We start from the raw sequence: 13,127 nt of genomic DNA on the forward strand, positions 1-13,127 counted from the left end.
GATATTTATGTCTCCAGCTAAAATTAAAAGGCATAATGGGCTAGGGAAAATACATATGAGAAAATAAAATTAATACCTAGAATTCTTTATAAGATGATGATTTTTTTTTCAAAGCCTTAAAAATGAAATGTGTTTCATTTTCCCATATGTTTTCCCATAACAAAATCACCAACTTTTAATTAAAGGCTTCAACACAAACTTTACAAGAGAAAAAAAATAAAGTCAATACACATGTGGAAAATACTAGTCCTTACTATTAATGAAAGAGATTAAAATTAAGGTAATATTTATATATGTTTTTAACCACTAAATTAAAGTTTTTAAAAGAATATTCAATGTTATGTAGAAGACTGGTGTAATCATACATGCCAGTAGCAGTGTAAATTAGTGCAAAAAAACCCTTTTGGAAAAATCTGTATGTATAGGAATTTTAAACTGGTAACACACTTTGTGTTGATTTTTTTTTTTTTTTTCTAAGTAAACTCTACTCTCCAAATGGGGGCCCGAACTCACGACTCAGAAGAGTCACATGCTCTACCAACTGAGCCAGCTAAGTGCCCCTTTGATCTGCTAATTTCACCTCTGGGATTTCATACAAAGAAAATAATTCAAAATAAGGAAAAAACTTTAAGCTCTACAATGTTCACTGCAGCATTATTTATATTACTAAATTGCTGAAAATATCCAGTATGTTTAGTAACAGGGGATAGTTAAGTTTATTTATCTTTATAGTATGTATACATGATGAAATTTTATACTATCATTAGAAATAAGAGCAGTAAGTACTAATTGAATGCCTGCATGAAAGAAAATGTATGAATATAAGTTATAGGATATTTTTATCCTACCAGTAAATTTTCTAAGTCTTTCAAATTGTGAACATAGCTATTAAAATGAAGATGCTAGATTTCCATATGAGCTAAACAACAAATCCTTCATAACCCTATGAATTCAAATTCTTGTTACCTTTTTCCATTATCTTCTTTAATCTTCATCATATCCTTGAGGTATTATTATCCCAATACAAATTTCCACATTAAGTCATTTGCAAATGGCAAATGTTAAATACTTGATGTCAAGAGCTGCTGTAATTGGGGAGCCTGGCTGGCTCAGTCAGAAGAGCATGTAATTCCATCTTGGGGTCATGAGTTTGAGCCCCACACTGGGTACAGATTACTTAAGAAAATAAATAAACTTAAAAAAAAAGAGTCTACTGTAATTAAGTTTTAAAAAAGGGTACAAATGCTTATCTACAGGAGAGCAAATAAAAAAATGGGTAAGAATAAATCACAAGTTTACTGAATTATGGGTAATTCCGCTTCAGTGTTTAAAAACTTTATTAAATGACATGATATACATTCAAATAAACATTTTTTGAGCATCTGCTATGTGCTAAGTGTTAGGCAATAATGGTGATTAAGACAGATAAGATTCCTAGCCACAACAGCATGTATGCTGTTTCCTTAAAATACTTTCTCCAAATACTCAATTTACTCTTTCATTCCATTCAGCTGTCTGGCTCAACATCTCCTCAGAGAAGCATTCTCTGACCAACCTCTAAAAAAAAGTCCTCTGCTCCTGAATTCCCCATCCCACCTTCTCAACACTTCTCTTACTCAATTTTATTTTTCTTCATTGCATTTTAGTCATCTGCCCATCTTATCCTTAAGAAAACTCCATAAGTGAAAGAGTAGGCACTTAGAAGGTATGTGTTAATGAATGAATTCTGGTAAGCGAAGGAAGACATTAATAGATGAAAATTTCATTGTGATAAGTGCTATGAAAAATATTAATTCAGTGATGAAGTAATGGGTAACTAGGCTGGGAGTAGAGGGCTACCTTAGCTAGGGTGATCCACAAAAGCCTCTTTGAGAAGGTGACATCTAAGCTGAAATCAGAGATTAAAAAGTCATGCATGAAAAGAGCTGAAGGAAAAGGGTTTGGAGGATAGGGGGAAAGTCTGAGTGAGAAAAAAGAATGAAGGCCAGAGTGGCTGACAGCTGAGGTAGTGAGAGAAAGTGCAATATGAAAAGTGGATGAATACATAAGAAGAGGACAGATCAAAAGTCTTGCTTTTATAAAGTTTGTTATTGTTTTCCCCTAAAAGAAATAGGAAGTTCCTAATGGGTCTTAAATGGGAAATGATAATCAAACTGACTATATGTGGAGTCAGTAATGTGGAGAGGTGAGAGAGAATGTACACAGAAAGACCAGTTAGGAGTGGATAAAGATAATGGTATTTAAACTAGGGCGGCATTAGTAGAGCTTGAAAAAAGTAGAGGAGTATGAATTAGGTTTGGAAGTATACTGATAGGATTTGCTGATAGACTGGCTATCAGGTTTGATGAAAAGGAAGAATTACAGCAAATTCTATGTTTGGGGCCTGAGCAACCAGTACAGTAATACCTTTTATAGACATGGGGAAGAATGGGAGTGAAACAGGCTTAAATGGAAGATAAAGAGTTTCATAGGGATATGTTAAATTTGAGATACACACTGAACAGGCAGAAAGTTCAAGGAGGCAACTTGGAATGGGATTTAGGCAAGAAATCATTATTATCATATTAATACCAGTAAACCCAGAAGACCAAAAGCAAAAGAAAAATTTTCGTATGAATCCACTCCTTTCCAGGCTTATTTTGGAATATATTTTCCTTTCTAAACTTTACATTACTTAATTGCCTCAACCAGAACTGCTGTCACCTTCATTTCTGCTCTTTTGACATTTTATAATTTATAGCATTGTACTAAGTTCTGCCATACACTCAGTGAGTGATGTAGTTTACCCTGTCCTGCATAATGTAAGTAATATGAGAAGTGTGTCTTTGTGTAACTTTCTGCACTTGACAAACCCTTGCATTTAAGAAGTTCAAAAAGCATTATTCATTGCATTGAACTGAATCTGACATATAGAGTTTAATATATATAAAACATTATGTATATAGTTAATCAAGCACGGTCAAAGGAATTTAACACAAAGTATAACATAATATATACACTTACCAGCAAGTCCTGTTTCCAAAGCATAATCAATATGCTCAATACATAAAAATTCCACAAGAATGGTAAAAATTCTAAAGGCATTCCTTGGTAAATCAGAAGGATCTGAGAGCTTTAAAAAAAACAAATACATTACTCCTCAAATCTATCATTTAAAAAGAAAGGTTTTTTTTTGTTGTTGTTTGTTTGTTTGTTAAAGCAATCAACTTCTTACAAGATGTAGCCAGTATTCGGGTAGCAAAATAGTAATTTATGCCTCTTTCTCCCCACCCCCAATGCCTCTCTCACATACACAGACATATAGTTAGAATGCTCTTCATTTGTCTACAATTCTACTGGCTCAGACTAGCTCAAGATTTTTCTCACCTGGATTGCAATCCATTAGTGGATTGTGAAAAGAAGAGAAAGAAAGAGGGAAGAGAAGAGAGGATCAACAGGAAATAAAGTATAATGTACATATTTAAACCAAATATAGTATTATGAAATACATATAAAAACATCATACATGCATACACATAAATATTCATTGGACTATATAAAGTCTATTTCTTATAGATTGTGGTCAAAGAAGTTTCAGAGCTACCAACTATAACATGCACACTTTTATTTCAAGCATTTTTATGCTACACAGCTGATTTTTGTAGATTACTTTTTGTTAATATGTACACTCTCTCTGCAAGAATTACCTTCTTGAAATATGCTATGTAGCTTTAAGACTCAGGCCTAAAAAGTCCCCTTCTTTTTGAAACCTTTTCAAACAAATACTCTTCCTCAATTCTTTGACCAGACAGAGCTGGTTGCATCTTCTTTGGTCCCAGCAGGGTATACCTATTTTGCACTGATTGTTTATATGTCTACCTCATTTTCCCACACTATTCAAAAGTTATGTACAAGTCTTCTTTTTGTATTATCAATGCCTAACCAGACATCTGGTACAAAGTAAACACATATATCTTGGATCAGAGTGTGCTGAAATGAATTTCTATCTTGTAAATTTCCAGAGAAAAGGTCATGATATAGAGCTGGTTACTATGATTCAAACAACATAATGTTGACAGCTTAAGGTTCAATGACCTTTAGAAATATTTTAATATATTTCCAGCATTCAGAAAACTAGAGATAGTAATTTACCAAATATACCCATCACCCACCCAGATGTGTGGTATCTTAACATTTTTCCATATGTACTTTAGATTTTTTTTTTCTTTTAGGGGTGGGAGGGAGGAAGGAGAGTCCTACACATGAATAGGGTCCTTTAGGTGCTCTTCCCACATGGCAAACACTATCCTGAATTTATCACGTTTATGCATATCTCTAAACAATATAAGGTATTGTTTTACTTTTGAAAACTTTATATAGTGGTATTATACAGAATACATCTTTTCCCTATCTTGTTTTCTTCACTCAAAACTGTGTGTGTGTTTTTTTAAATGTTTGCAGAGGTTTTAATTTTAAATAATGAACATTTATGGAGATAAGGCAACACAAGAACGTACATCAAATTTGGTAAGTGTAGTGGGGTAGCTACAATTCAGTCATAAATCCAAAGGCATTTTCCCCAAATGGCATTTAAAAGTTGCTATGTCTCTTACTACTGATTTTGTTAGCTGTAACTGACTTTGCCCTTTCACTGGTTCAAGATATGTTTCTTTCTGGTGTTGGAATCTCTACCTATTATTGCTTTACAAGTTTGTTTTCTATTTAGTTACTTTTAAAAAGTTCAATTCCAGCACAGGCTGGGAGTTTACCCAAGCAGGTTATATCAGAGGCAAAAACCATGAACCTCCAGGGTTCAGACAATTCAATAAATTGAACCTCCAATTGAGACAACTTGTCAGAGGTGAGCAGGATGCCACAAGGCAATCTGTTATGGTGCAAACAGCAGGTTAAGCCTTAAAATGATGAATGAGTCTTCCTTGTGACTTCATATACTGTAGCCCTACTGACTCTCCAGATCCCCATAGCTGGGCAAACTGGAATCTATGGGTCTCTTAGATTAAAAAACACCCGTTACATAATATCCCACATGTAGCAGGGGGATTCTTGAGGTGACTGCTACACTTCAAGCCAGAAGTCAACTCTGTACACTGTATTTTTAAGATTTATTGTTGATACATGTAACTCATTTAGTCATTTGAATTGTTGTAGTTTTCTAGTGTATGAACAATGTCAGTTTATCAATTCTCTTTTCAAGGCACACTTAATTTGATTCTGATAAACAACGTTGCTATGTTAGATATTGCATGTATACCTGAGTTTCTCTAAGGAATTCGCAAGTTACTATCCAAAGTAACTATACCAATTTTTACTTCCACTGGCAGCGTATGAAAATTTCTATTGCCTTTACCAAGACTGTGTATTATCAGACTTCTTAATTTTTGCAATCTGAATGAGACTGAGTATTTTCCCTATTTTAAGTTTCATTTTCCTATTAGTGAGACTGGATATCTTATTAATAATTTACATTTTCTGTATTTGTCTATGTATATCAAAATAACCTTTCATAACTTATTCCAAAATAACCTGCATATATTATCTCCTCTTTGTAGGTAAGGAATCTGAGTTTTATAGACATTAGGTCATTGGCCACAGTAAACAGAAGAGCTGGGTTTTGGGTCCACCTCTGGCTGACTCCAGAGCCCTCACTCTTGGCTACCACATCTAATGAGAACCTACTATGTACATTTATTAGTCTTTGTTTTCTATTGATTTATATGTATAATTTGTATGTATAATTTATATTGTTTATTTGTATAATTCATATGGATTTATTGTCCATCAATATAAAATATATAATATCAATACAAAAAAAATTAAGACTGCCTCCACTCTCAGTTCCACTGCTTAAGATGTATGTATCTCAGTTTTTTCTCTGTAAAATGGAATCAAAACCTCTCAAGATTGTTACAATGATTATATGAGTTGGTGTATACCTAAAGTGCTTTGGAACGTTGTATGTGCTATACAATTATTTGCCACTATTATTTGTTTTACATAATTTTATGCTAGTAATATTGGTTACAAATATCTTCTCGCAGGCTGTGACTTATCTCCTTACTTTGTTCAAGTGTTTGTTGGACAGAAATTCTAAATTTTACTGGAGTCAACTTCTCATTCTTTTCCTTTGATATTTGGGTTCTTAAAACATCCTTCTTTCCCTATTATTTCTATTTCTTTATGAGATAGCTCTAAATCTCCCTTTTATATCTTGATTTAATATAACTTACAGAAAAAAATTGGGAATATTCAACTTATAAAATAATATTAAAATATACTTATAATTTTAAAATAATTCTGTTCTCCAAAACAAAAACTCCATCTAATTACAAAAAATGTAATGGTTAGCTGTTCCTGTCCAGAGAGCAGATTTATATTATAACAAGGCGAAAATTAAAATACACAACTACATAAAAATGAAATAAATTTATAACTACTCTTACCCTATGACATCTTTCAAAGGCCTGTTTAGTTTCTTGTAAAAGATTAACCACCACTTCTTGAGATAGGAAAGTTTCTCCATGAGTATCGATACTTGGCCCCAGCGGTAAGTTGGTACGTTGTCTAATTCTCTCTTTCAAATCCTGAATACTAATGCATCATAACAACAAATGAAAAGAGAACATTTTACACAGATTTCAATTTTAAGTACTCTTCAATTTAGTATACATCAACAAAGAAAAATGGACTAATTGCCAAACTCAAACATTCTAATTCCAATAATTTAGTACTGTAAAAGCAAAGCAATCTCTTAGCAGAAGACTTTCGTCTGAAAAAGGAGTATATTTGGAGTTATGACCTTTAAAATAATAATTTATAATTATGACTCTATAATTCTGACTCAACAGCCAAAAATTCCTTGTTTTATTTCCTTATTAAGTGGATTATTACAAGTAAATTAATATAACTAAATGGTCCTGCTTGCAATAAACTTTAAAAATTTAATGCTTTTTAAATACATTTAACTATTTGAGCATATTCACATTTCCTTATCATTATTAAGCAAGATATATTAAACATAATTTAGCATTCTTAATGACTGAGTTACTTTGAATATTTATTATATGGTGGTATCTTTAGGTTAGATTTCTTTTGTTCCTAGAATACCTAACTCTAGACTATTCTAAACTTTTCTAAGGTTTTTATTTTTTTTAATTTTTAAAAAAGATTTTTAAATTTATTTATTCATCAAAGACACAGAGAGAGAGGCAGAGGCATACACAGAGGCAGAGGCAGGCTCCTTGCAGAGAGACCAATGTGGGACTCGATCCCAGGACTGGGACCATGCCCTGAGCCAAAGGCAGACCCTCAACCTCTCAACCGCTAAGTCACCCAGGCATCCTGCGGTTTTTTTTTTCTTTTCTTTTCTTTTTTTTTTTAAATAATCTTTACATTCAAGGTGGAGTTCAAACTTACAACTCTGAGACTAAGAGTTGCATGCTCCACTGACTGAGCTAGCCAGGTATCCCAAATTATTTTTTTAATTCTCATGATTATTCTTTAGTTTTTCTCTTCCCTTACTTGCTGCTGCCTTTCAGATGGCATTTCTTATTCCTAATTATAACCTCTCCCTGATTATTATTTAGTATATGACAAACTGGGAAACAAGAAACAGATTTATTTGAGTATACTCTGGACTCTAATCATATGGCTCCACATAAATCGTTCTGCTTCATCTTAGAATCAAATGGTTCTAGACAGCTGAGATATGGATAACAGGTGCTACCAATTCTTCCGCAAATCCTTTTCTTTTAGTATGTGAATAATCACAGATTTTAAGGAATTAATTAAATAATTTTAAGTCAAATCATGAAAAAGCTCAGGATATCTACACTGTAAACTGCTATTTTCCACTTGCAATGACAAAAAATGTATGCTTCCTAGTTAATAATGTGGAATAATTTACTCAGTCTGGAAAAAAAAAGAGACTATACGAACTCTTTATAGTTCTAGTATTCTGCTTTAAATTCTAATCGCAGTATGTTAGGTCATTCCAACATGTGTTTCAAGTGACAGGATTTGATCAATGGTGTAAATAAGCTGGGCTAATTGAGTTCTTCACAGAGAATTCCAATGACTGTCAACATTTGACAATTTTGTCCGAATATAATACAGTTCTTAAAATCTTTACTTTTAACTACAACATTTTTTTTTTTTTTTTATGATAGTTACAGAGAGAGAGAGAGAGAGAGAGGCAGAGACACAGGCAGAGGGAGAAGCAGACTCCATGCACCAGGAGCCCGATGTGGGATTCGATCCTGGGTCTCCAGGATCGCGCCCTGGGCCAAAGGCAGGCGCCGAACCGCTGCACCACCCAGGGATCCCCAACTACAACATTTAATAAAAATACTCACCCTCCTGTGCCAATGGATCTCTTTTGATGGTTTTTTGAGTCATAATAGCGCTGTAGGATCATAGCACTTCTACTTTTCAAATATCCAGTCTCCACCTCAATATAGTTCTCCAAATAGGAAATGAAAATGGATTTGATAAGCTTAGACAAGAAAGTCTGTTTATCAGTACCTAAGTTAAACTCCATCAACTTGCTGGAAAGATTTGTAGTTCTTTTCATGGAAAAGGGGGAAAAAGAGATTAATGTATACTTTAGATACAGTAACAATACTAAGTAATATATATTTTTACAATGTGATTTTAATAACTTATATTAAACACCATTTCTTAAACCTTAGAAAGGCACTAAGGATACAGAGAGCAGCTGCATACATCTATGTATAAAGTAGACTGGATATTACAAACACTATGGTTTAGAAAACTGACTAGGGATAATCTCCTAGGGATGATTTATGAGAGGAAACTGAGGCAACCAACCAGTCTAGAAATGGCAACAGTGGCAGCATGACTTTAATATGTTCTAATGCTATTCATGATTTGGTACCCATGTACCAAATGTACCCAGAATAATGAGAGATCTGCTTTCTGTTCATTCTCTTTTGTCTTTGTCCATGTGGACTTTCCTCTATTTTTCTGTTTCATATTATTAAGGATAGGCTCACAATAAATGTTGGGATGGGCTTCCTGGTTATGGTTACTTTTGAAAACCCTCCTCTCAAAATGACGATACTCATGAACAGCAAAAGGACTGGAAAAAAAGAAAACCTCCATAAGAAGCTTTTGATAACAATATTTCTAAATGTTACACTTCCATTTACAAAAGCCAAAGGCAAATTTTCATATCAGACTTAAGGATGAAATTGTCATTTAAGAATTTGTGACTTTCTCAATTTACAATTTTAACTACAAATAAATGTAATTAAACTACTTCTTAGAGAAAAAAAATTAAATAGTAAGTAGATTACAATTAAAATCAGAAACAAAATTCTTGAGTCTTAAACATAAAAAAAGTTTCACTAAGTACATGACTATAAAGCGTAATCTCCAATCCCTTAAGTTAACGTGCTAAAAATGCTGTTCTTCATAGAATAGTAATCTATATTACTATAGATTTCAAGCATTTCATGCTAAAAGGTATACTGTTGACAAACTCAAAAGCCTGAATATTTCTTCATTTTCTATTTTAAAGAAAAAGCAAAGAAAATCTGACATGTTATTATTTTCCTATTTAATAGTAAATAAAAGCATACCTTGTATATAAATCATAGAGATTTTTGAGATACTGCTCTGCATCAGACTTCCTACATTCTTCTAACTGGTCTTTCACAAAACTCTGGAAAAAAAAAAAGTCAATGTTTTGTCAATTAAGCCAAAATTATATGTTTTTCTCCAAAATTATTCCATGTCCTTGAATTGTTCTGACTTAAACTACAATGGAAAAGGCAATGCACAGAAAATACCCAATATAAAAAAATAAAACAGGCTTTTTTAATGCTTCTCATATTTACATGTTCATCTATATATAGCACTCTCAGGAATAAATACTAAGAATTTCAAAATATCTTTTGAACTGGCCTATCTTGCCTCATAAAGTACAGTTAAAAAAACAAAACTGAAGTTATACCAATATAGTCAATTCCTTAGAGCAGCATTTCCCAAACTGTGGCCTGGGTAACACTAGTGTCCTTTGAGACTTTAACAGGCATGACTCTAAAATTAGGAAAAAAATTTAGTGTACTTTACACTCCTGTTTCTAGAGAATCACAATACGCATTAGTACTTTTAAAGGCTATGAATTGTGTTTTAAAAATAAACGCTTCTTTAATGTTGCTTAATCTAGTAGTAAATATAGTTTAGGAAATGATGCTTTAATATATAGTGCTACAGTAGTCCAAGTTGTAAATTAAATTACTGTGTTTTTTCATGTTAGTATCTCATTATCAAAAATTCTACAGACTGCACTTGTAATTCTTTCATAATTTCATAAATACCAATTTCATAAATACCATCTATTGGTCAAAGTGAGGAATCAATAAAAATAAAAATCTGAGGCTACCCCTCCACAACGTGTTAACTACTATTGCTGTACATAAATTTCAACCATATTCTGATGATGCTTAATGATTATGATCAGCATCTTTTTTCTTGATGAACAATATTTTTTAAAAAAACATGATACTAAAAAAAAAAACAAAAACAAAACATGATACTGTCATTCCTTTCCCCTTTGCTGAATAAGTAGATTACTATTCCAAAGGGCATTAAATGAATAAACTACATTTAAAAAAAATTCTTAAAACACAGAGGGAAAAAATCATATATTGCCTTAAGAACTATTTAGTTATTGTTTAAAATTACCTGTAGTTTGATTTCAAATACATTTTGAATAAGCTTAGCCAGTACTGTTTCTGGATTACTAAAGATATCTCCAACTTGTTTGTTAACCCGTTGACAGAGTATTGCTGCATCTTCAAATATATCGTTTCTCAAGTAAGCACCCTAAACAGAGGCATTTTACATAGTGAATACATAATTTTAAAATGGTTTTAAAAACACAAATTAACATAAAATAAAATAAAATCCAATAAAGTGTACTGTTATGTTACCTCCTGGCACTGCTTTATATAAACATCAACACAATGGGAATAACCCTATGAAGAAGAAAGAAATACATCAAAACAGTTCTGCTTTGACAACAATAATCATAATAGTAATCTCAATGAAAGAGTTATTTTATGTAATAAAGCTCTATGTCATAATGACTCACCAATATAATAGTTATTGGACTTAAATAAAATTAATCATAGAAAACTAATAATATAGTACCCTCTCCCAGTTGCTTTCTATGAAAATGACCACCAGGTTCATATCCTTGCAGGACTTTAGAATGAAAGAAGAAACTGAGGTATGAGTTCTGTACAGTCATTTTGCCCTATGATCACCTAGCCATATCCTTCAATTCCAACATGTATATGCGTGCATGTGCCCACACACACACAGATTCACAATCTTGAAAAAAAAAATTGTGTGTATGTATATATATATATATATATATATGTATGCATGTAGGTATGTATGTATTTCCTTCTTTACTCTCAGGTTCAAAGTATTTGTGTTCTCTTGCAAGAATCTGAACAGAGCTGTATTTAACTGGCATTCTGCAAATTCACATTTATTTATTTATTTATTTTAAAGATTTTATTTATTAATGAGAGATCCACAGAGAGAGAGGGAGAGAGGCACAGGCAGAGGGAGAAGCAGGCTCCATGCAGGGAGCCTGACTTGGGACTCTATCCTGGGTCTCTAGGATCTGGCCCTGGGCTAAACCGCTGAGCCACCGGGCTGCCCTGCAAATTTACTTTTAAAATTGAATCCATTTTCGCAGAATGTATTTAAACAAAATAATTTGTCATAGTAAGCTTTCTATAATGATTCCTGTTCATTAACAAACCATAAATATAAATGAGTAATGCAAAGTATTCTATTGTCTCAAGAACTATTCTCAATACTCAAGCACATATTTTACTCACATGAAAAGTCCAACAAATAACTTCTATTTCCCTACTCGGATACAAATAATAAAGAGATTTATATATATAAATATATACAAATATATAAATATATATATTTATATACACACACATATAGTGTGTGTGTATTCTTTTACATATATATAGTGTATTTATTCTTTTTTGTTTTACTTAAGTTCCAGTTAGTTAACATATATCATATTATTAGTTTCAGTGGTAGAATTTAGTGATTTCATCACTTGCATATAACATCAGTGTTCATTACAAGTGCCCTCCTTAATACCCATCACCCATTTACCCCATGCCCCTTAACCTCCCCTCCAGCAACCCTGTTTGATCCCTATAGTTAAGAGTTTCTTAGGGCACCTGGGTGGCTCAGTTAAGTGTCTGCCTTTGGCTCAGGTCATGATCCCAGGGTGCTGGGATCGAGCCCCACGTTGGGCTCCCTGCTCAGTGGGGAGCCTGCTTCTCCCTCTCCTTCTGCAGCTCCCCTGCTTTTGCTCTGTCAAATAAATAAAAATCTTCAAAAAAAGGTTTTTTACAGTTTGCCTCCCTTTGTTTTTATCTTATTTTTCCTTCTCTTCCCCTATGTTCATCTGTTTTCTTTCTTAAATTCTACATATGAGTGAAATCATATGGCATTTGTCTTTTTCTGCCTGACTTATTTTGCTTAGCATAATATACTCTAGTTCCATCCACATCACTGCAAATGGCAAGACTTTATTCTTTCTGATGGCTGAGTAGTATTACATTGTGTATACACACACATACACACAAACACACACACACATCTTCTTTATCCATTCATCAGTTGATGATATCTGGGTTCTTTACATATTCTGGCTATTGTGGATATTGCTGCTATCAACCTTAGTGTGCATGCACCCCTTCGAATCAGTGCTTTTGTATTCTTTGGGTAAATACCTAATAATACAATTGCTGGATAAGATAGCTCTATTTTTAACTTTTTGAGGAACCTATACACCATTTCTAGTTTGTATTCTCACCAACAGTGTAAGAGGAAGGTTCCCTTTCCTCCTCATCCTCACCAACATCTGTTGTTTCCTGACTTGTTAATTTTAGACATTCTGTGAGGTGGTATATCTCATTGTGGTTTTGATTTGTGTCTGTGATGCCAGATGATGTTGAGCATTTTTCATATATCTGTTGGCCATTTGTACATTTTTTTAAGAGAAATGCCTCTTCAGTCTTCTGCCCATTTCTGACTGAATTTTTTTTTTTTTTTTT

General features: G+C 32.9%; 1 protein-coding gene across 2 annotated transcripts in view; it reads right to left on the bottom strand.

Moving 5' to 3' along the window:
• The window catches only part of EXOC5 (exocyst complex component 5), a 58,766-nt gene that overhangs the window by 12,271 nt on the left and 33,368 nt on the right, over positions 1–13,127 (bottom strand). For both annotated transcript variants that reach the window (XM_025443211.3, XM_049113214.1), the window contains exons 8-13: positions 10,956–11,000; positions 10,708–10,848; positions 9,600–9,682; positions 8,352–8,561; positions 6,441–6,588; positions 3,004–3,112 (exon numbers count right to left, since the gene is read on the bottom strand). In XM_025443211.3, coding sequence (XP_025298996.3) covers positions 3,004–3,112; positions 6,441–6,588; positions 8,352–8,561; positions 9,600–9,682; positions 10,708–10,848; positions 10,956–11,000 — 736 coding nt within the window. The remainder of the gene's footprint in view (positions 1–3,003; positions 3,113–6,440; positions 6,589–8,351; positions 8,562–9,599; positions 9,683–10,707; positions 10,849–10,955; positions 11,001–13,127) is intronic.

Source organism: Canis lupus, chromosome 8 (genome assembly GCF_003254725.2).
Source record: "Canis lupus dingo isolate Sandy chromosome 8, ASM325472v2, whole genome shotgun sequence".
Lineage (NCBI taxonomy): Eukaryota > Metazoa > Chordata > Mammalia > Carnivora > Canidae > Canis > Canis lupus.